Genomic DNA, 19,557 nt, shown 5'->3' with positions numbered 1-19,557 from the left:
ACAGCTCCCCATCTGTGCTGAGACAGACAGATTTCGAGACCAAAGGGTAAAACCCCACATGCAAGCAGGTCAAGATGAGCTTCTCAGATGAGTGTGCTCAGATGTATTTAGAGTCTCTGCCATTGAGTGAAAACAACATCGGAGTCCATTTCTCATGGGAATCGAGAGGTTCAACGCTGGAGAGGGTCTTCATAAAATGACCCTTCACAAGGCAGTTCTTCCAAAGATCTTACAGCATTTTACAAATGAAACCTACAGAGAGGGTCTCAAATAGAAGGAAGTAACTTCCTTTGGTTGTGTTTGGGAGATGGGATTATCAGACGCCCTTCTCTAGCCCACTCAAACAAACCCTCCAGGCTGCTCCTCCCCTCCCGTCTTGGAGTGTCCTACCTCCTGCAATGGGCACGTAGGTAACCCGGAAGCTCTCCACCTGGGCCGAGGGCGCCATCCAGGTGACAGTAGCCGAATCTTCAGTGATGTCTGAGAAACTGATCTCCTTGGGAGAGCCCATGGCTGTCAAGGAGAAAGCACAGGAGAAACCCAGAAATAGTCAACCATCTTGCTCCTCAAAGATTCTTCCTGGATTCCTTATCCAGGAAACCTCAGCCTCTAGAGTTTGTGTCTGAGCCAAGCCTTTCAGATGGAGAATACGGTGATCTGCGGTCAAGTTGTGGCTTAAGAGAAACTATTGCTCTCTCATTCAGGTATAGGGCCCAGAGCCTGAGAGCAGCCATTAGGTTTCATTCAAGTAGGATGCTAACACCACAGCTGATATCTGAGGAAATGAGTCTGAGCTGTGTCACAGCTTGGGAAAATATGCCATCCTACAATATTTCAGTTTTAGCATTTCCCCCCCCAACCTTAGCTTTCTAGTTCCTTTTATAAATGATACCAAGACTTGACAATTATGTAGTTCTTTGTAACCGATAAGGATCAATCCTCATTGAGAAACCCCTGAGTAGAAGGTATGGTTGTAGTCATTTTACAGAGGAGGAAACTGAGACTTGGTTCTCCAACACACGTGGTTGTGGTGTCACCTTTCTGGGTCCCAGGACTGCTGCAGCAGAGCCGGTGCAGCGTGGGGATCCTGGAAATGACATTGACAGGGAAACCGACTTCGACAAACCCATTCCCAGAACTGGATGGAGGTCCAGAGCCAGGCGAGCAAGCAAAGGCAACACCTCTGCGTACTGGGTCTACCTGCAGGGAGAGCCATGCCCACGGGACAGTTTCTGCTACATAAATACCTTCCCCCCAAACCCAGTTTCCGTTGGCTCTCCTCTGTGTAGTTTTTGGCTTAGCTCTTTGCCCTCTTCAGCTGACCATGTTTAACCAGAGAGATCAGGAAACAATTTTCAGGTCTCCGGGGAGCTCATTTCCTCATCTTTTCCCTCTCCAACCCACGTTGATCATTAAGTTTTAAAGCCCACAGCCCCCTGGGGGAGATGTTTTTCCCCTCTTCATTTTGGTTTCTCTCCTGTTTTGGCTTTCTTCTGTGACCTTTTCTCCTGGTCGTCAGCCTCTGTGGCTGCCTGGGGTTTTGCCCTCTCCTTGGAACCAAGCTTTGGAAACCACAAGGGCTCTGGAGCCTGGAAGATCTTGATTGTCCAAATACCAGAGAGGGCGAGGGCAACCGGAGGCGGTTCCCTTCACTTCTGTGAGCCTCCATCTGTCCAGTGGGAAAAGTGATGCCCACCTACAGGAATAGCTTCAGGATTAGCAGAGCTCATGGATATAAAACTCCTAAAAGAACCTGGCACCGAGTAAGAATTCAGTGAATGCGATTGTTCTCTCTTTATTTCCTTTCCCATATAACTCTTTTCCCCATGGGCTACCCTGGATTTTGAAGAATCTCCCAGGAAAGATCTAGATGGGCTGGCTGAAAAAAAACCCAAAAACCAAGAAACCAAAAAACCAGCGAGGTGTGTAAACGCAGGCACTGTGCTCTCCCGCAGCTAGCCCAGTCCATGCCGCCTTTCACTCCGACTGCAAACCTCAGCACATCTTAGATGTATCTTTGTGGACACGGCTTTTTTTCTCTAGACACCAGGCTTTCTCATCTACAAAACGGCAGTAAGCTCTGCCCGTCTTGGAAGTCATAAGAATTAGTAGCTTCATACATCAGAGTGGGATGTGCTCGATCAGAGTGGTGGTAGGAAAACAGCTATGCATAATAACCCGAAGGAATGGCACCGTAGTGATGGAATTCTAGGCTCAATGGTGTGGAATTTTTGGACAATAGGCCTCCCTAGGTGTGAAAGACTATTTGTTACTTTAGCATATCTCCTCTGTCATAAATAGTGCCCATAAGTCTCCAGCACCATCGTAGAGGAGATGGTCAATGGGAACATGAAGATAGAGCCCCACACAGCAACTAAACCCTACTATTGAAAAGTTGGGAAGACCCAAGCAAGGTGATGCCTGTGTCTTCCCAAGTGGGTGCTTGGTTTTCAATAAAAACTCCATTAGGGAAACATTTGGAATTGCTAAATGCTAATTGCTTCTATCTGCAATTTGCATAAAACGTTGCCTCCTCAAATCTGGAGCAAACGTCCATTGCTTTAATTATGTGGCCGTTGACAACCATTTTTAAAAATGTATTCTCCTTCCCACATATTTTTACTAAATACGTCATATGTCCAAGGTCCCATATTAAGCTCCAGGGGACAGCTACTGTAGCCAGTATGATTTAAGAGCAAGGATTTTGGGGTCAGATTGACCTGGGTTTGAATTCTATGCTGGCCTTACTAGCTAAAAACGCCTTACCCCCTTAGTTCTCAGTTTCCACATCCGTGAAGTGGGGCTGAATGCGGCACCCACTTGGTCTGGCCGTGTCATGGCGAATCATGGAGATAAAAGCGGGTCAGTTGCCCTGCTGCATGTGGCAAGGAGTGCATGCTTTATAATTGGTGGTTGCTGTGTTTATGCTTCATGGGAGTCAGAGCCAGAGGCACCGAGCTTCAAGAGCCTGGTTCATGTAGAAGGGAAGGGAAGATTGCCAAGCAAGTGTCTCTGCAGACCTGCTGAGTCAGGTCCCCTGACACATTGCCATTGTAACTTGGTGGGGTGTGGTTTCAAGTGCATCTGAACTGGAAATGGGCCGAGGAGTTTCAAAGTTGTCTGGCTAGGAGAGGAACAGTAGGATGGGGGGGGGGGCACATAGTGGGAGTTGGGAAGAAACACACATACGCCAGAGCATGGAAGTGTTCCCCTGAAACGATTCTAAAAAGCGTACAGATTTATGCCTGATTTTGTCTATTTGTATGGACAAGAAAGTGGTCATGTTGACCGCCTCTGTAGAGAGGAACTAGGGAGCAGGGACAGCATTGAATAGCGACTTTGCTATATATCCTTTTTTAATTTTTGAATTTTGAACCAAGTGGCTCATTAAAAAGATGAAATTCATATAAAATCACCCAACCATAATAATAGTATTGTTACAATGGGTAAGGAAACGAAGTACATGACATTCATGATCTTATTTAAACCTCATGGCTGAATTCTGAGTTAGATTTTACTTGCCAGATGAGGGGACCAAGGCTCAGAGAGGAAAGGAGTCCTGCCCAAGGTGACACAGCTGGTGGAGCGAGGCTTAGATATATTCCCAGGCGTGGGCCCAGAGTCTCCAGGCCAAAGCACTAGGTCTGCTGCCCTACGCTGCCCCCAACCTCCCTCTCTGCTGCCAGGCACTCAAGGCTGGCAGCTTGTGCCCAGGGAGTGAGAGAATCTGCAGCAGCTTTTATGAGGACAAAGAGGAACAGAACATCTCAGAGAAGGGTTTCCAACTGTGTGGGGGAGGAAAGAGGAGGAAGGATGGGAAAGACAAAAGGGGCGCTTTGTGAAACTGCTCAGGTGATGGTGGAATTAGACGTATGCTGTCTGATGGAGTCACCTGTCCTGTCCTGTCCTCTCCAAGTACCGGAGCAAGGGGGTGCGGGCACACATGTGTACACACACGGACACACGTGTACACACACATGCACACACACACACACACACACACACACACACTTCTCCTTGGCTGTGAAATATAAAGCCCCAAAATAAGACCTTAAAGAAAAGGCTTTCCAAAAGAGCAGGGTCTCTTTTTCTTTTCCTTCTTACTTTCTTTTCTTTTTTTTTCTTTCTTTCTTCCTTTCTTTCTGTTCTTAACAACACCCCCCCAAAAAAAGCTCTTGATTATTCATTCTCTCTCTCTCTCTCTCTTTTTTTTTTTTTTTTTGCTTTAGAACTGCAGGACCTCTAGCAAAAAAAAGACTGGCAAAACAAAATCAGTGATCAGAAGTAAACTTTGAAAGGCAGTGTTTATAAACCAAGGTCAAAATCAGGTTCTGTCTCTGATCTGGAGTTGTTTTATGGGCAGCCACAGGGAGGAGGAGACAGGACTGGCATCCCAAGGATAGGGTGTCCAAGTTAATAAGAAACAGGGTTTTTCCTCTGACTGAACTGCCGTCTGCACTTCAGCCTTCCCTCCACGCCCACAGAGGCTGATTATGGTTTCTGTAGGTGGCTTCTCTGAGTTCAGCAGGTCCTGAGACTTGACATCACAATACACCCAACTCTGGGCAAAGAGAAGGTTTTGGCTAATGCTGTGCTCTATGCCCGTCAGAGATGGCACGTATATATATTTGTTGGTTATCTGTCTTCCAGCCTGCTTACATTTCATAGAATTAAAATAAGTTGGTGTTTGGGTTCTACAGCAAACCCGGCCATGTGATGCTAGGCAAATCACATCTTCCTGGGCTTCAGGTTCTTTATGGCACAAACAGAAGAGGCTGGGCTGGGCTACACCCTTTCTCAGGACCCTTTTCCTCTCCCTGTGCTTTTGTGATTCTTTCTTCTGATTCCTCTTTGAAGCAGTGGTCTCCAGGGAATGCTATGCTTCTCTTTGTCCCTGAGTTTCAGGAGGGAATTCACCCCACCTGTTATATAGGTCTTTCCCTCTAAAGAGTCCTGTTACCAATCAACTTTCTTTTTTCTCCTTGAAACAACTCATATGGGAAAGGGTTTGCATTTCCCCCTCTAGTGCTTTTCAGAGTTGCTATGAGTATCTATCGTATCAAATCATGAGCTTCACGAAGAGCAGCCTGTTGACCTTGCCAGCTCCCTCCTTTGATCCTTCCTGAGCATGGTACTGATTATTCACACATAGCATCTGATAAATATTCATCTTTATAGGCGGAGGTACCACTTCTCCATTATCCTCTGTATACTGTAAGGTCAAACATTTGACCAGAGGTACTTCTACACACACACACACACACACACACAAAATGACAAGATAATAGGGTGAAAGAAGGCTCTTTGGAATTTTAAAAATGCAGTAACTGTAATGATGATGATGTATTAATGAAAATAATGAAAATCCAAATAGCTTTAATTCGCTGAGCCCTTGCTCTGCACCAGATCCTCTGCTATGGGCTTGCCATGAATTATCTCATTCAATCCTCGCAATCCCATTAAATAAATCGCATCACACTCTTCTTGCCTAAAGGCTTAGCCAAATTGTCCACACTCACACCGTCTATAATTGAAACAGCTTGGCTGCATTTAAAGCTCTTATTATTTTGCCGCCCTGTGAATGAAGACCCCCAAGTCCCGACTTTTCTCTGTTATCTCCTGTTTATGTACGATACCTGTTGTTGCTATGGCACTGACTGGTTGGGATCGCCTTCCACTGCTTATTCCATAGAGTTCAATTTCATACTCAGTGGCCTCTCTGAGACCAGTTATGTCCCTGGTTCGTTCGGGGGCAAGTAGGGTTATTTCCAGTGGCTCAGACTGCTTTTTGGTATCTCTGATTTTGAGAACAAAACTGTCGAAGACCCCCTCATCAGCTGTCCAGGACAGACGGAAACCATCTGGGGTGGCGTCTGAAACCAAAAGGTTGTCAACCTCTGGCTCGGCTTCTAGAGGAGGAGAAAATGGTGGGAGGAGGAGAGAGAACATCATTTACCAGCCTGTGCAATCTTCTTCTTCAGTTTGGAGGGGGGGTGTCAATAGGCAGTGGCCCTGGCTCTCAGAGATAGAAGTGTCCTGAGATACCGAAAATAAAATTATTCAACACAAAACAAGGAGAAGGGAAAGATGGAGTTCACACATTCAGTACAAGCCAAGTGGGTGCTTGCATATGTGAGTTTTGTCTAAAAGCGATTCTGTAAATCCACATCTGGACTCAGCTTTGGCCCCTCCCAGCATTATTAAACAAGTTCAAAGCCAGTAACTTGTTTACATTTGCTGTCTTCCAATGGCTGAGTGCCCATCCTCTGTGAGACCTTTTTTTTTCCTTTTTGGAAAGACAAATAAACTCGTATTAACAATCTGTAGAGTTGCCCATGAAGATACTGCTGGGTGAATTTCCTTGATCCTGAGCAAAATGGCTTTTAAAATGTTATAAACGTTATGGTCTTTTTGCTTTTTTCTTGGAACTTTTGTACTAAAGAAGGCTCCTTCTCTTGACTTTTTTGCTTGCTTTTTAAACCATTAGATAAGTGTTCAGACAGTAGACCTGAGGCCCAGAACCTCTTGTGCTCCATACTTTGGACCCAAGGCGTTATCTTGGATTGCCTTAACTAGACAAAACTCAATGTCGAGGTAAATTTAGAGCTGAGTTTCCCAAAGTGTACTCAGAGCAAACTATTCCTGTTTGTTCTTCTTCCTTAAAAGGCACCCAATACCAAAAAGGTTTGGGGAATACTGCCTGGGTAAGTCCCTCTTGGAGAGACACATGCACATTGGGATATTCTGTGAAGCCTTGTTGTCAAGGATACTACTAAACTATGTTTAACTGAGTGTTTCCAAAACTTATTTAAACATGGAACTTCTTCACCAAGGAGGACCTTTGAATATCCTATGGAACTAGTGAACTCTAGAAAGACTTTGGGAAACACAGGTTTCTGATTGTTAAAGTTGTTAATGCTATATGTCTCTAGGAATTATTATTAGTCTTAAGAAAATTATGGATTTAGTCTGTGTCAAAGAATCTCTATGACATTAGTGTTTACCAGTATAATAGGTTCGCAGTAGGTTTCCAAAAAGGAGCCCACCTGGTAAGTTTATCAAGATCACAGATGAGATTTTGAGGTGGCAAATGCTGTAAATAGGCTTTTGAAATATACTCATTGGTATATTTCTTTTGAGAAGGCTGAAACATAGCTGAGGACCAGCCAAGATGTACACAGAAGAGGGTGATGTGGAATAAGCACAAAGAACTATGGACAAGACATGGTCTAAAGGATTTGGGAGGCCAAGTGGCAAACATTTCGACCTTCTCATTTCTGGAGTGAGAGAAGAGTGCTCGGTAGAGACATAAGACAAGGGGGAATGTGGGTGAGGGGAAGACAAAAGAGCAGACCACAACTATGGATTATGTAGAGAAAATGGACAAGGATGTTAAAGCCATGGTGATGAGGTAGATGGATTACACAGAAGAGAACCAAAGAAGGGAGAAAATGGCTCACTTGAATCCAAATACCTGTAACAATCTCAGCCCTCAAGGGCTTGGTTTGGTGCCCTTGGCTGAAGCCAGAGACCATAACCTCATAGCCAATGCCAGTTATGAGGCCTCTAAGCTTCAGTTTCCTCTGGGTTCCTGAAAGTGTGAATTCCTGGGGGTCCAGCAGCTTCCCAGAATCCACCACCGTTACTAGGAAGCTGTCAAAGGCATTCTCCGATGCCATCCAGGAAACTGTGAACCCGTAGGGATTAATGTCGGAAATGGTTAGGTTTTCCAGAAGGGGCAGGGCCTCTGAAAGAAGGGAGGAGTGAAAATAACTCAGGTTAGCAGCAATGACCCTGCTGGGATAGCACAAGTCTCCATGAATACCAAAGATACCCAATCAAACACTAAATGTGTTAAATTCTCAGAAAATGAATATTTAATGAGAGCTTATCGGGTGCCAGATGATGTTATCTTGTATCAACCTCTCAACAGGCCTATGAGATAGACATTATTCCCATTATGCAGGCAAAAAAACCCTGATTTCCAAGAGGTTGATTGGCTTGGCCAAAGTCACAGAGCTCGTAGGTGATAGAAGCAAGGCTTTTAGCTGGGTCTCATTCTAAAAGCCATACATTTTTCCATATAAAACTGGATATCTTCTGTTGGGTCTAAACCCCTTTCTCTGCTTCCCACTGTCTTCAGGTCTAGAGGAAGGAAATCAACTCCCCCCCCCCCAAATATGCTTATATACTTCCTTTTTGGTATACTTCATATGTTTCTATTCCAGTCCTAGTTTGCATTTTGAACCAAGGTGATGAGGCCCATTAGTGACATCCTCATAAGCCGAAATGGAGGCGGTAGGATTTTTTCATGAGTCAGAATTAACAAATCATGGTTGTGACCCAGTATGGAATATTAGGACTCGTTAATTCTTTTGCTGTTTGTTTTCCTGGATAAAGTCAGGAGATAAAGACAAGTCTGGATCTTTAGTAACTTCTGATGTCATCTGTTCATTCATTCACCAAACATGTGTCCCGGGCATTCGTATTTCTTAGGTGCCAAGGGGTTTTCAATCACTGAGATTTCCCAAAGGACTGAGCTCATTATCAGCTAAGTTTCTAAGTGCCAGCACTTTCCAATTGACAAGGCTTCAGGTCCATTCTCCTATTGAAGCCTCACAATGACACTGCGAAGTAGATATTGCTACCTGTCCCTTCACCCCCATGACATCAAAGGAAACGGAGGTCAAGGACTTATCCAGGATCATATATCTACTGGATGGCTACGCTGGCCTCCCACCCAGCTATCTGATTCCAAGCTCAATGCTCTTTCCACAACCTAAGCCAATGTCTAATTAGTCAGCCCCATCAGGGCTGACAGGTCTGGAGGCGTAAGCAGGATCGATGAAGAAGGTCCAGTGACTCCCCTCTAGCAAAACAAAATGTGATATCGGTGAATGTGTTTTTCATTGGAGGGGGCATGGGCCTGGGCATTCCATGACCAAGGCTGCTTCAGCTCCACCTCATTTAGAGGCACCTGCTCCATTGCTTCTAAACAGAAACTTTCAAAGAGATAAATGACCTTACACTAATCCCCAGAGTCTAACCCACGGAATGTTAAGACAAATGTTTAAAAAAAGAAGATTTTGGTGACTGAATGAACAAGTGAATGAATGCCCTCAGCCCTGCTTTCATCTGAAGCAGAGATTTAAATTTCGTTGTGGCTTGGACGTCCTATACATACTTAACACACTTTACATTTGTTTTGAGGATTTTTTTTTTTTACCATGTAAAGATCTCCTAAAAATCATAACTCTATCAAAGGCAGAGATGAAATTGCATACACTGTGCAAACAGACTTCTTTGTCTGCAAGACAAAGATCTCAAGTTCTGTTGCTGGGTTTTGTTTAGATAAATGGCGCCTTTTTTGATAGCTAGCCTCTTTGCACCTCCACCCCATCAAAGCAGCAGGTTCCAAAAAAAAGAAGGAGGGTGTTCAGGCTAATTAGTCAATTAAGGCCTTATTTATAGTCATTCATGTTCAGCCTTTTTTTTTTTTTCTTTTTAAAAAATATGTTTCTTTTAAGACTCAGGGTCTTTTCACTTCAAGGATTAGCTGAGACAATGCTGTAACCAGATCTGGGATTCCCAAGACCAGCACTCCCAGCCTGCCTTTCATCTCTCTGTTCTGTGGGAGGTCCTGTGAGAGGGCGACAAGTAAGGGCCTGACCTAAGGGATCTGTGGCTGGCCATTCCTCTCCTCCTGCTCTTCTCATTGCTTTGGGATGCAAGAGAATAGAAGTCCCCACCTCTCCCTCCCCAGCCCCACTCAGAAAGGAGCATGTTCTGCATTTGAAGACTCCTCTGAATGACTAAATTCACAAAAGCATGAAACAGAAAAAACAACCACTTTTTGATCTCACATTAAAACATGTCCTCTGTTCTCTTAAAAAAATAAGAAGTCACGATTTCATAACAGTAGTTGCCGAGTTTCTATCTAGACTTGTTGCTTATTTTTAAGAACACCACTCCCTTCCTATTGCTAAGAAATAGAGCCCAGGAAGACGCCTGCTGGATGCCAGGCAGGTAAATTCCATCATAACCATTTAATTCCTGAGACAAGGGCTGCTGGAATCAGCTGTGGGTGTCCCTTCTTCATTCATAAGGAAATTGGAATTCAGGGCAGTCAAGCACCAGCCAAGATTATGCAGCTAAAGAAAGATGTGGGAGAAAATGAGAAACCACTCAGGCCTGATTTCAAGACCCTCATGCTTCGAGGTCATCACGGCCGCAGTCAATTAAATATTTAATTGAACGTATTAACAAGTCTTATTGGCAGCAGTTTAGATGCTGGGAGAGGCCTGGTTTAATGTAACAATCAGAAGGCAAAGCCGGTCTAAAAATTATCATTAGTGGAAAGCAAGAGACTTCTAAATATTTGTCAGGCCTAGAGATTTGGTAAATCAACACCGTTCGCAGTCTTTGCCATTGATTTGGGATAATCTCAGGCAAGAAAATAGAAAACCGTATCTTTTTGTAATTCTTATGTAATCCAAGGAGAGGTTAGAGGTCAAGTTCAATAAATGGGTAAGCTTTAATTAAGTTTGGATTTGTCTGCTATCCCAGGTCAAACCTTCAGTAATCTGTTGTAGGTGTTGATTTAGGACAAAGTTTTTTTGTTTGTTTGTTTGTTTGTTTTTGTTTTTGTTTTTTTTTTTTAAAGCAAAAGGTAAATTATTGCATTTCTGGGGCAGGTGGTTTATGAACTGCCTTACATAACCTGATTTATGGACAAAATTCCTGCTCTTGGCTGTTACTAACTTAGAACTCATTCTTCAGCCAGAATCACTAAAATATGGATCAGCCCATATAGCTAGGCAGGGAAATCCCTGGAAGCTTTATGGAACTGTCAAGTACATGGTCTCCATTTCTCACAAATGGCTGCAAAATACCCCTTTTTGCAATAGGACCTGCTCTCTCTTCACTTAAACGTTTACATTTGGAGTGAAGACTGTATTTGGTGCCGAGTTTCCCTTTAGAAGGCCTGTCACATTTCCCTTCCCCGTTCCCCATCTCAGAATTCTAAACGGACAAGTGGACAAGCAAGAACCTCTGAATGAGTACCTGTCACGACAAAGGCAGTGAGGGGTCTGGTGGGGTCCCCAGCCCAGGTGGTCCCTGCCACACTAACGTCATAGCCAGTGTTCTCCACCAAGCCCGTGATGTGAGCGTGCTGTGTGTCTCCCGAGACCGTGAATTGCTGGGGCTCATACAGCGAGTGAGAATCGCTAACATTGACAACAATCTTTGCAAAAGGCCCGGCTCGGGTGGTCCAGGACACGTTGAAGCTGTCGGGAGTAATATTGCTAAGGATTAGCGTGCCCAACTGTGGCTCTGGCTCTGAAGGGAAAGGGGCATGGGTAAGAGAGAAAGAGAGAGACATTATTAGAGGAACCAGTGGATTTTTCCAGAATGTAGCCATAGGACATGAAAGTGCCAATCCCTCCAAATATTTTCAGAAAGGTCGTATGTAATCCACTGTAGCTACACTTGCATTGACCAAAATGCTAGAGAATACATTGATTTCCCTGTAGACATCGATGTGCATTCCTTGTAAGTATAGACATGGCCATTTGCTGGCCATGTGTGAAGAAAATTAGAATGGGAGACAGGAAAAATACAGAATATTAAGGGTGCATTTCTAAAGTTTGTAGTGGGGCACTACGTGCTCTAAGAAAAATAGCTTTATAGTGAAGCATTTGTGGATATTCTATCTCGCTCTAGAGATTCACAAAGCACGTTAGCATTTTATAGCCTCTGAAACGCTGGTTCTGTGAAGAAACTTACTGAATTTTGTGTAGCCCAGAATTTCACAGACTTACTGATCAATGGATACTCTCTCTGAGAAATATTCTTTGAACATCTCAAGGAGCTGAGCACATCTTAGAAAATGCTACTTTCAAGTTTCCTTATTTAGTCTTCTTTTGATCTATTTGGATTGTACAAATTAAAGGCTAATACCCGCACAAGAGAAATTCTCCACAGTGTTTAGGAATCTAAAGGTCTCCTATATACCTTGGGGAAATCTGCAACCAACCCGAAATACTGTAAAGTAAAAAGGCTTTCATGAATTTCCTCACGAATACAAAGTGAAAAGAAAGTTTAATTAGGTGTTGCATTTTCTGACTAGAAAATTCACTTACTGGATAATTTGCAAAGACAGCTGGTTCCCCTGGGGGTTAAGTTCCCCTTGTGCCTTAAAGACTGGGAGATCAGGGATGAAGGCAACTCATTTTGAATGTAGGGGGCCTGGGCTGCTAATTTCAACCAGGATGCGGACCGTCAGGCCTCCTCAATGCTCATTTATCAAGTAATATTAACATCAAAATAAGTTCAACTCAAACTGTATTTTAGAAAGAGGCGGCAGTCCTGCAGGGTTGAGGTACCAGGGTCGGCATTTAGCGTTAGGAAGAGAAAGACTTTTTCTTCCAAGGACTTAGGAGTCGTTTGGCTGCAGCTCCAGGATTAAGAGGAAAGAAGGGACTCACGTGGAGAAACTCTAACTGGACAATCGCACAACATAACTTGATGCCATGAAGTCTCCAAGGGCAAAAAAGGCTCTGGCTCAGAAGCAGAAGATAGCTGTAGGTAATGGCACACAATCTCCTACTTAGCAATTAGTTTGAGAAGCTAATGATGCTATAATTTTTAGCCACAACGTTGGCAAATTACCCCAACCACACCAAATAGGCCTCTGTTTGCTCTTTCCCTGTATTTGGCCGTGGAAGCAATCTCTCCGTGTAAGGATGTGTGTTAGGACCCTTCTCATGCTACCAGACAGGGACTGGCAGTGGCAACACATTCACCATGCAGAGTAATACCTAGGTTTTCATGACCAGTCTGGCCTCCAGCTGTCTCCCAGTGGGTATGATCAAGCTGGAAAGCGAGGTGCAAGAGGAACCCCAAAGAAAGAGAGAGAAGGAAGTTATGGTCAGTGTTCCATGCAAGCTGGGACATCTTTCTCTCACTATTTCTAACCCTTCAAAACATGCCATCTGCTTCCTGGGAACAACAGATCTTTTCAAGAATTTAATGCTCTGAACGTTCACCACATGCACCAAGATTTGGACAAGATGACAGATGAAGGCAAGACTGACCTTTTGTGACGGATGTCAGTAGATGACAAGACAAGGCATGCTTGACAGGGGAAAGGTCAAAAGAGAACAGTCTGTTTGTATGGAAGACAAGCAAATAAAAGTCTTAAGAACAAGGTGAGACCCCTGGGTCCTCTCACGTGGTTCCGAGAGTGTGCGTTAGGGTCTTTTCTCTGCATGCTCCTGGCTTTTTAGAGTCTCGGGGGGAGAGAAAGAGGATGTAGACCATTCTGATCAGAGAACCAAAACTGGCATGCACGCACCTCTTTGAACATGACACAGGCGAACTTTGATTAGACCACAAGCAGATGATAATGGGTGGAACTGGAAATGATTATTCAAGATCAGATGGAAGGAGGGTTTAGAAATTCAACCAAAGCAAGTCAGGTTAACTCTATACAAACAAACAGAGCAGCTCCAGATGTGAGTGCCTATTTAGGAAAAAAAGAGGTTGACATTGAAGTTCCTTAATTTGGGGTGAGGTTTTTTCTTTCTTTCTTTTTTTTTTTTTTTTTTTTAGTTTTAAAGCTCTGATTTGGGTGGCCCTATCAAATTGGAGAAAGATATGGAAGGAAAGGAGGATGGAAAACGAGTAGCAAGTGTTTTTTGTTTTTTGTTTTCTTTAAATGCTCCTCAGAAGAAGTTCAATGGAGACTTCCAGAAGAAGCCATCATGGGAAATACCTGTGGTTGCCTGGACCGTCAGAGTCTGAGCAGGGTGCCCGCCAATCAGCCCATGAAGGTGGGCAGTGTAATTAGAAGAAGCTTTGAGGTTGGTGATGACAGAGCTGCGAGCCGCTGCAGGCACAGAACGCACCACCGTCTCCTGGCGGTGGACGGAATTCCTAACTTCTATAAGAAAGCTATCAAAGGTAGCCTCCTGGGCTTTCCACGAGAGGGACACACTGGCCCAGGTCACATTCGAGACAGTGAGGTGGCTAAGGAGAGGTTCGGCTACTAAAGCAAGCAGAAAAAAAATATGAAAGCGTGTCAGTTTAAAATACGGTCACAGAGTCAAAAAAACCAAAACATGTAAGACTAAATCCATAAAGTTTCAGACTTCATCCTTTGGAAAAGGCACTGGTCCTTGGTGGAAACCCAGTTCAAGCCATGAGAAACAAATGGATTGGGGTTGGGTGGTTTTTTTTCTCCCTTTGGTTTGGGTGTACTTGAATCTGGAGAGGACGACAGCTCGACCACCCCGCTGGCCCTCTGTAATCTCACATACCATGGGGACAGACCCTCCCTGGGCCATGGGTGACTTAAGTGATAGATGAAGCTATGATGTCAACCCTTTTCTTGGATTCACTGTCCAAAACATGCTAAGGATGCTACTTTGAATGGACAACCTTCTCCTTTCTGAATTCAGATAGAGAGTTCTCTTTTGCTGCAAGCCAGGGAGCGTCTCGGGCAGCATGTGTACCACACATACTACAAATTTCAGGAAGAGCAGCTTTTGACTACTTCTGTTTTTGAAATCCACCATTCGCTCCTCTTGGGGGCAAGACAGCATGCTCAGATCTTTGCTCCCAGAGGTCGCAGTGGCACTGGGTCGTTCTGGATGGCACAGATTACTTGTGCACCCATCTGATTAGAAATCTGCTCTTAAAAAAAAAAAAAAAAAGAAAAAACAATTTCCCAGTTGAAAAAAAAAAAGAGCACCAACACAATCTCATTAAATCTTTGGGATACTTGGGTAGCAGGAGGCCAAAGACACTAGGATAACACAAAATATAATTTTTAAGACCTCTTTGATGGAGACACCTTTCCAAATCAAGGGCAACTCTGGCTTTTTAGGTACAGAAGGGAAAAATTCTTTTCTCCAGATTCCATATGGCAATCGGAACCAGACTACGTTTAGTGCTGCGCATGTGCTAGGTCAGTGGCAGAGCAGACAAGGGGCTTCGTGGAAATCCACCACTTGGGCTGCTGTTGGAAAAGTTATGTTAAGTGGTGCTCCAGCCTAGCGTTCTGGAGGAGTTACGTGCGCTACGGCTTGTGCTCCAGTGGGCGAGAAGGAGCAGCTTCACCTTGCAAAGAAGACTCTGCAGACCTAGAGAGAGGGTATCAGACATGGGAGGAAGCAGATGTACCTGTGGTGGCCGTGGCACTGATGATTTTGGTCCGGATGCTGGGAGCGAGCCCCGAGAGGTAGATAACAAAATGATTATTAGGGTGTAGCCCTGAGATGTGGGCAGTTCGTTCAGTGCCAGAGATATTGTATTCCATCGTCTCCAAAAACCTATTGGAATCAACAATTTCAATGGTAAAGGTCTCGAAGGCCCCATCGGTGGCTGTCCAGGAGAGATTGAAGCTCTCAGGAGTTATGTCAGAAACAGTTAAGTTTCCCACTTCAGGTCCTGTGGCTGAAAGGGGGTGGGGGAGGAGAGAAGACAAAATGAATCGAGGGTTAATTATTTGGCTCGTGTTTTAGGATGGAGGCTGTTAATAGAACGGCGGCTGGGTAAAAGGATCTGCTAGTTCAGGGTTATGGGGAAATGCAGCGGGTGTTAGCTGTTGGTGCCGAGGGGAGAGAAAAAGGGGACTGGTCAACAGGAGAAGACACAGAGGCAGGTGGGGGCAGCTGGATTGCCCTGCTCTGGAGCTGCCGCTGAGATCCTGCGTGTGAGAAGCCACGTAGCAGAGGCCAGCAGGGACCGTGGGGCCTGCGCTCATGCTCCCCCCATTGCAGGGCTGCTGGCCGTCCATCAAGAGGTAAAGGAGTGCTGGAAGCTTCCAGTCTCTGCTCTTGGGAGACCAGTTAATCAGCTCCCTCCTAGGGGCATCCTTCGCTTTGGGGGAGCTCCCATCTATTTAAATGAACACTGAGTGATTCTGATGCCATTACTCCCCCCCAAGGTGGTACCTTGAGGCTTCTGATTTCATGACTTGAAGGGAACTGGCAACCTGTCAGTACGGTTCTTGGGATTGTCTCCGTCCTCCTGACAGCAGCCAGCTGTTTTCATACTCTGCTAGAATAGCCCGTCCTCTCCTAACTGCCTCTGCGCGGGCCAAGAAAGCTACTGCTACCGCGTTGCCAGCCAGGGGAGCCGAGCCGAGGCCAGGCATTCAGGGCCTCCTCCTCGGCCAAGAAGTAGCATTTCTTCCGGGAGACAGTCCTACCAGTGCTTTTCCACGCAACAGGAATCAAACAGGCAGAGGGCAGGCGGAAGCGGGGTGCGAGGAGCTAGTACTGCTTCTCTAGCAGGGAAGGAGAAGGCGTCCCATCCCAACAGACGTGGTGAGACATACATCAGAGGGGATTACGGCTTCCTCCCCTCATTCCAATTCCTCACAAACAAGCATGCTGCTCTCATTAAGAAGAAACAGAACAAAACTGGACACACACATAAAAGGGCACCCAAACCGCAGGATCTGCAGGAAGGATCAGAAATGGCAGGTGATTTCTCTTGCCTTCTGGGAAGAGATGACTTATGGATGTCAGATCCAAGAGCCCTGGGTCCACCCTGGGCAGCCTCAGCTGCAATTTCTGGGCATTTCAAGGTCATCATCCACACAGTGGCTGTCTGTCTGTATAGTGCTTGTCTCAGCGAGGATTATTGAAATGATTGAGGCTAAAGTGCAGAGCTCTGCTTTTGCTAGAATCCAGGAGGTTGTATCGGTTTGCATGGTAGTTTCGTTGTAATAATTATCTAAAAATGGGTCAGGCGTATGCAGACCCAAACAGGACAACCTCTGCTGAGCTTCAGGCCAGTGAGGGCACATGCGAAGGCGAACAATGGAACACGGTGCTGGGGGATACTGCTCACTGGAGCAGGCTCCTGAGGAGCACGGAAGGCCCTGCCACTGGGTGAGTGCAGTTCACCGCACCCTCCTGGGCCAGCGCTGGGAGGGCGCCACGCAAGGCCAACACTCCAGGGTGCAGCTCTTGATTAAAAGAGCAAAAAGGGCATCAGATCTTTGACATTCATAGCCTGGGACATTCCTTGTTTTCAAATGCTGCTGTGTGGACGTCTCCTAATGAATGGCTTTTTCTTTGGTACCGTCTCCAGTCATAATTGTGTGATTTCCCTCCCCCCCCCTTTTTTGGTCTAGCTATTTGCTAATTTGGTGTTCTCTAACAATGACTCAGTATCTGAGAGAATTGCCCAGAGGAGGGTAATTCAGTTCTCTTATTATACTCAGTGCATTTTAAAGAAACATTTAAATTAAAACATTTCTTTTAAATGCAAGAACCACGGCGCCCATACCCTGGAGGGATTTGGGATGGTAAAGCACCCGTTGCCAACTAGCAGAAAGACTCTACAGTAAATCATCTGTGCTCTACCCGAACTCACACATGGCCAGGGGTGGCTTTTAGCTATAGTGCAGCACTGGAGAAGAGAATGAAAACCACCAGGCTGTCTCCTGAAACAGAAAGCCAACATTCAAAAAGAGGGGGAGTGGGAGGACGAGGCATCAAAGTCTGGGAGAGGCTGGAGGCTGGAAGTCAGAGAAGGCAACGTCTCTATCATTCATTCTCGAAATGGCAGAGGCTTGTAGACCACAGCACAGCCCACAAATCCCCGAGCATGCACAGCCAGCCACTAGGAGGCAGGAGGAAAGGGCCCAGACGCGGAGGGAAGCTGATTTTCTGCCCAGTCTCTTGGAGAGGAAGCAGGGGGACCCAAGGAGGGCGTGGACAGTGGGGAGGAAGGTACCTGTGGAGGCCTCGGCAGAGAGCACCGGTGTTCTATAGCCACGGATCACCCCGTAGATGGTGACTCTGTAAGGGGTGGCGGCCTTGAGGCCCGGGACCTCCACGGCCCGCAGGCTGCCCGGCACCGTGAGGTTCTGAGGTGCCTCCACCAGGTTGGCCTCCTGCACCTGAATGACAAAGTGCTCATAGGCCGAGTCAGCTGTGGTCCAGTTGAGTCTGAGGCCGTCCCAGCCAGCCTCGGTCACGGCTAAGTCTCCTAGCTGGGGGAGCTCCTCTGAAGAAGGACAGAGAGGTATTTGTCAGTTCTGCAAACCAGAAAAGGAGGAAACCAAACGTCCCCTAGCCCAGCTCTAGGGAAGAGAGAGAGAGAGAGAGAGAGAGAGAGAGAGAGAGGCAGGCATGAGCATTTTCCTGGGCATGTGTGGTCATTTGCAGTCTCTGGGCATTTCTTTACAACTTGGACTGCCATAACCTAGCCACAGCTTTCTTCAGGAGTTGAAAAAGGCCAGGAAGGGGAAGATCCTTGGGGTTCATCCTTTAGAAGGCAATGCCATCTGAACCACTGCACAACCCACAAGAGGTGTCTGGGCATGCGTGGCCAGAAGCTAAAGGGCAGTTGGAAAGGTGGGATTGTGGGCCAGGGAAAGGGGGGATTGTAGGCCAGGGAAAGGGGGGTAGGGATGCTTAAAGTGCAGGCTTTGCAGGTAGCTGGGCTGCGGCTGGAATTCCAACAATGAGACATCAGCTGGGTAGCCTTGGGCCTGTCACCCAGCTCATCCCTGAGTCTCTCTCCCCTCACCTACAAAGAGAGCTGATAGTGTCCTATTACTGGACCTTGTGATGGCTAAATCCCTTTTATAAAGCCCTGAGTGTCGTACCTGACCCACACGGAGTGCTTAGTAAGTGGCAGCCCAACAGATACATCATTATTTAGATGCGTCTCCCTGGCACGTCTCAGCCATATTGGAGACAATGACCTGCCTCATTTCATGGCTCCACGTGGGAGACATGGTCTGACTGCTGGCCACCTGCTATCAGACTGGCTTTATAAAGTGTGTGCGGTCTCAGTCGGGGCAAATGTGATGTTTTATCTCTGGACTTTGCTCGGCTTTCAGGGATCAAATGTTCTGTACTGGATTCTTGGCTCGGTTCGTTCCCTCCTACCTTCTGTGAGTACTTTGTGCCTGAACGAAGAACGGCTGTATCATGAAGCAAAGCCATTTGTGCAAAATGAGGGGCCTACTTTTAATTAAAAGTGATTATGTTTTGCTCGGTAAATGGTGCAGAACAGGGCCCACTATTTATCCCTCTACCGCGTAGGAAGGAAATTTAATGTAGTTCTTATTGCTGATTTAGAAAGTCTGGATTCGGAATGTGGCAAAGCCCACTGTTTAGCGGCATACCTCTCAGGATTAAGTGCAATCTCTCAGACTCTTTTTTAAAGGCTGCAGTGGCCATGGATTCAAAGTTAGAAAAGAAAATACCTGTAGGGATTTCAGCCAAAAAAAAAAAAAAAGGTGCACCCGAGGTACTTATTCTCAAGTATTTCAGGATTCGGAGGACTGCGAGAGTCTGAGCAAACTCAGCCTAGTAGAGGGGCCGTATTCAGATTGTACCACGTCGTCATGGTGCTTTTGCAGGAAAGCATCAATGCAGGAAGTCCCCTCTGCCTCCCTACCTCACCAAGGAGAGCTGCCACTTATCTGGGGTTCATGTAGTAGGGTTCCTTGTAAGATTTCCATGTACAAAAGGAGTTCTATTGCTAAAAACAAAAGTTTACACACTACAGTTAGAGCATTAGCAC

At 45.8% G+C, this 19,557-nt stretch overlaps 1 protein-coding gene across 7 annotated transcripts in view; it reads right to left on the bottom strand.

The window, feature by feature from the left end:
• Nucleotides 1–19,557, bottom strand: part of TNC (tenascin C) — a 91,928-nt gene that overhangs the window by 18,166 nt on the left and 54,205 nt on the right. For 2 of the 7 annotated variants that reach the window (XM_055301432.1, XM_055301433.1), the window contains exons 14-20: nt 17,755–18,027; nt 15,187–15,459; nt 13,778–14,050; nt 11,065–11,340; nt 7,475–7,747; nt 5,637–5,909; nt 391–513 (exon numbers count right to left, since the gene is read on the bottom strand). In XM_055301432.1, the coding sequence (XP_055157407.1) occupies nt 391–513; nt 5,637–5,909; nt 7,475–7,747; nt 11,065–11,340; nt 13,778–14,050; nt 15,187–15,459; nt 17,755–18,027 (1,764 nt within the window). The remainder of the gene's footprint in view (nt 1–390; nt 514–5,636; nt 5,910–7,474; nt 7,748–11,064; nt 11,341–13,777; nt 14,051–15,186; nt 15,460–17,754; nt 18,028–19,557) is intronic. The other 5 variants (XM_055301435.1, XM_055301436.1, XM_055301434.1 and 2 more) reach the window with 4 other exon arrangements.

Source organism: Nyctereutes procyonoides, unplaced genomic scaffold (genome assembly GCF_905146905.1).
Source record: "Nyctereutes procyonoides isolate TBG_1078 unplaced genomic scaffold, NYPRO_anot_genome, whole genome shotgun sequence".
Lineage (NCBI taxonomy): Eukaryota > Metazoa > Chordata > Mammalia > Carnivora > Canidae > Nyctereutes > Nyctereutes procyonoides.
Note: the sequence above shows the minus strand (reverse complement) of the source record. Positions and strands in the feature narration are given on the sequence as shown.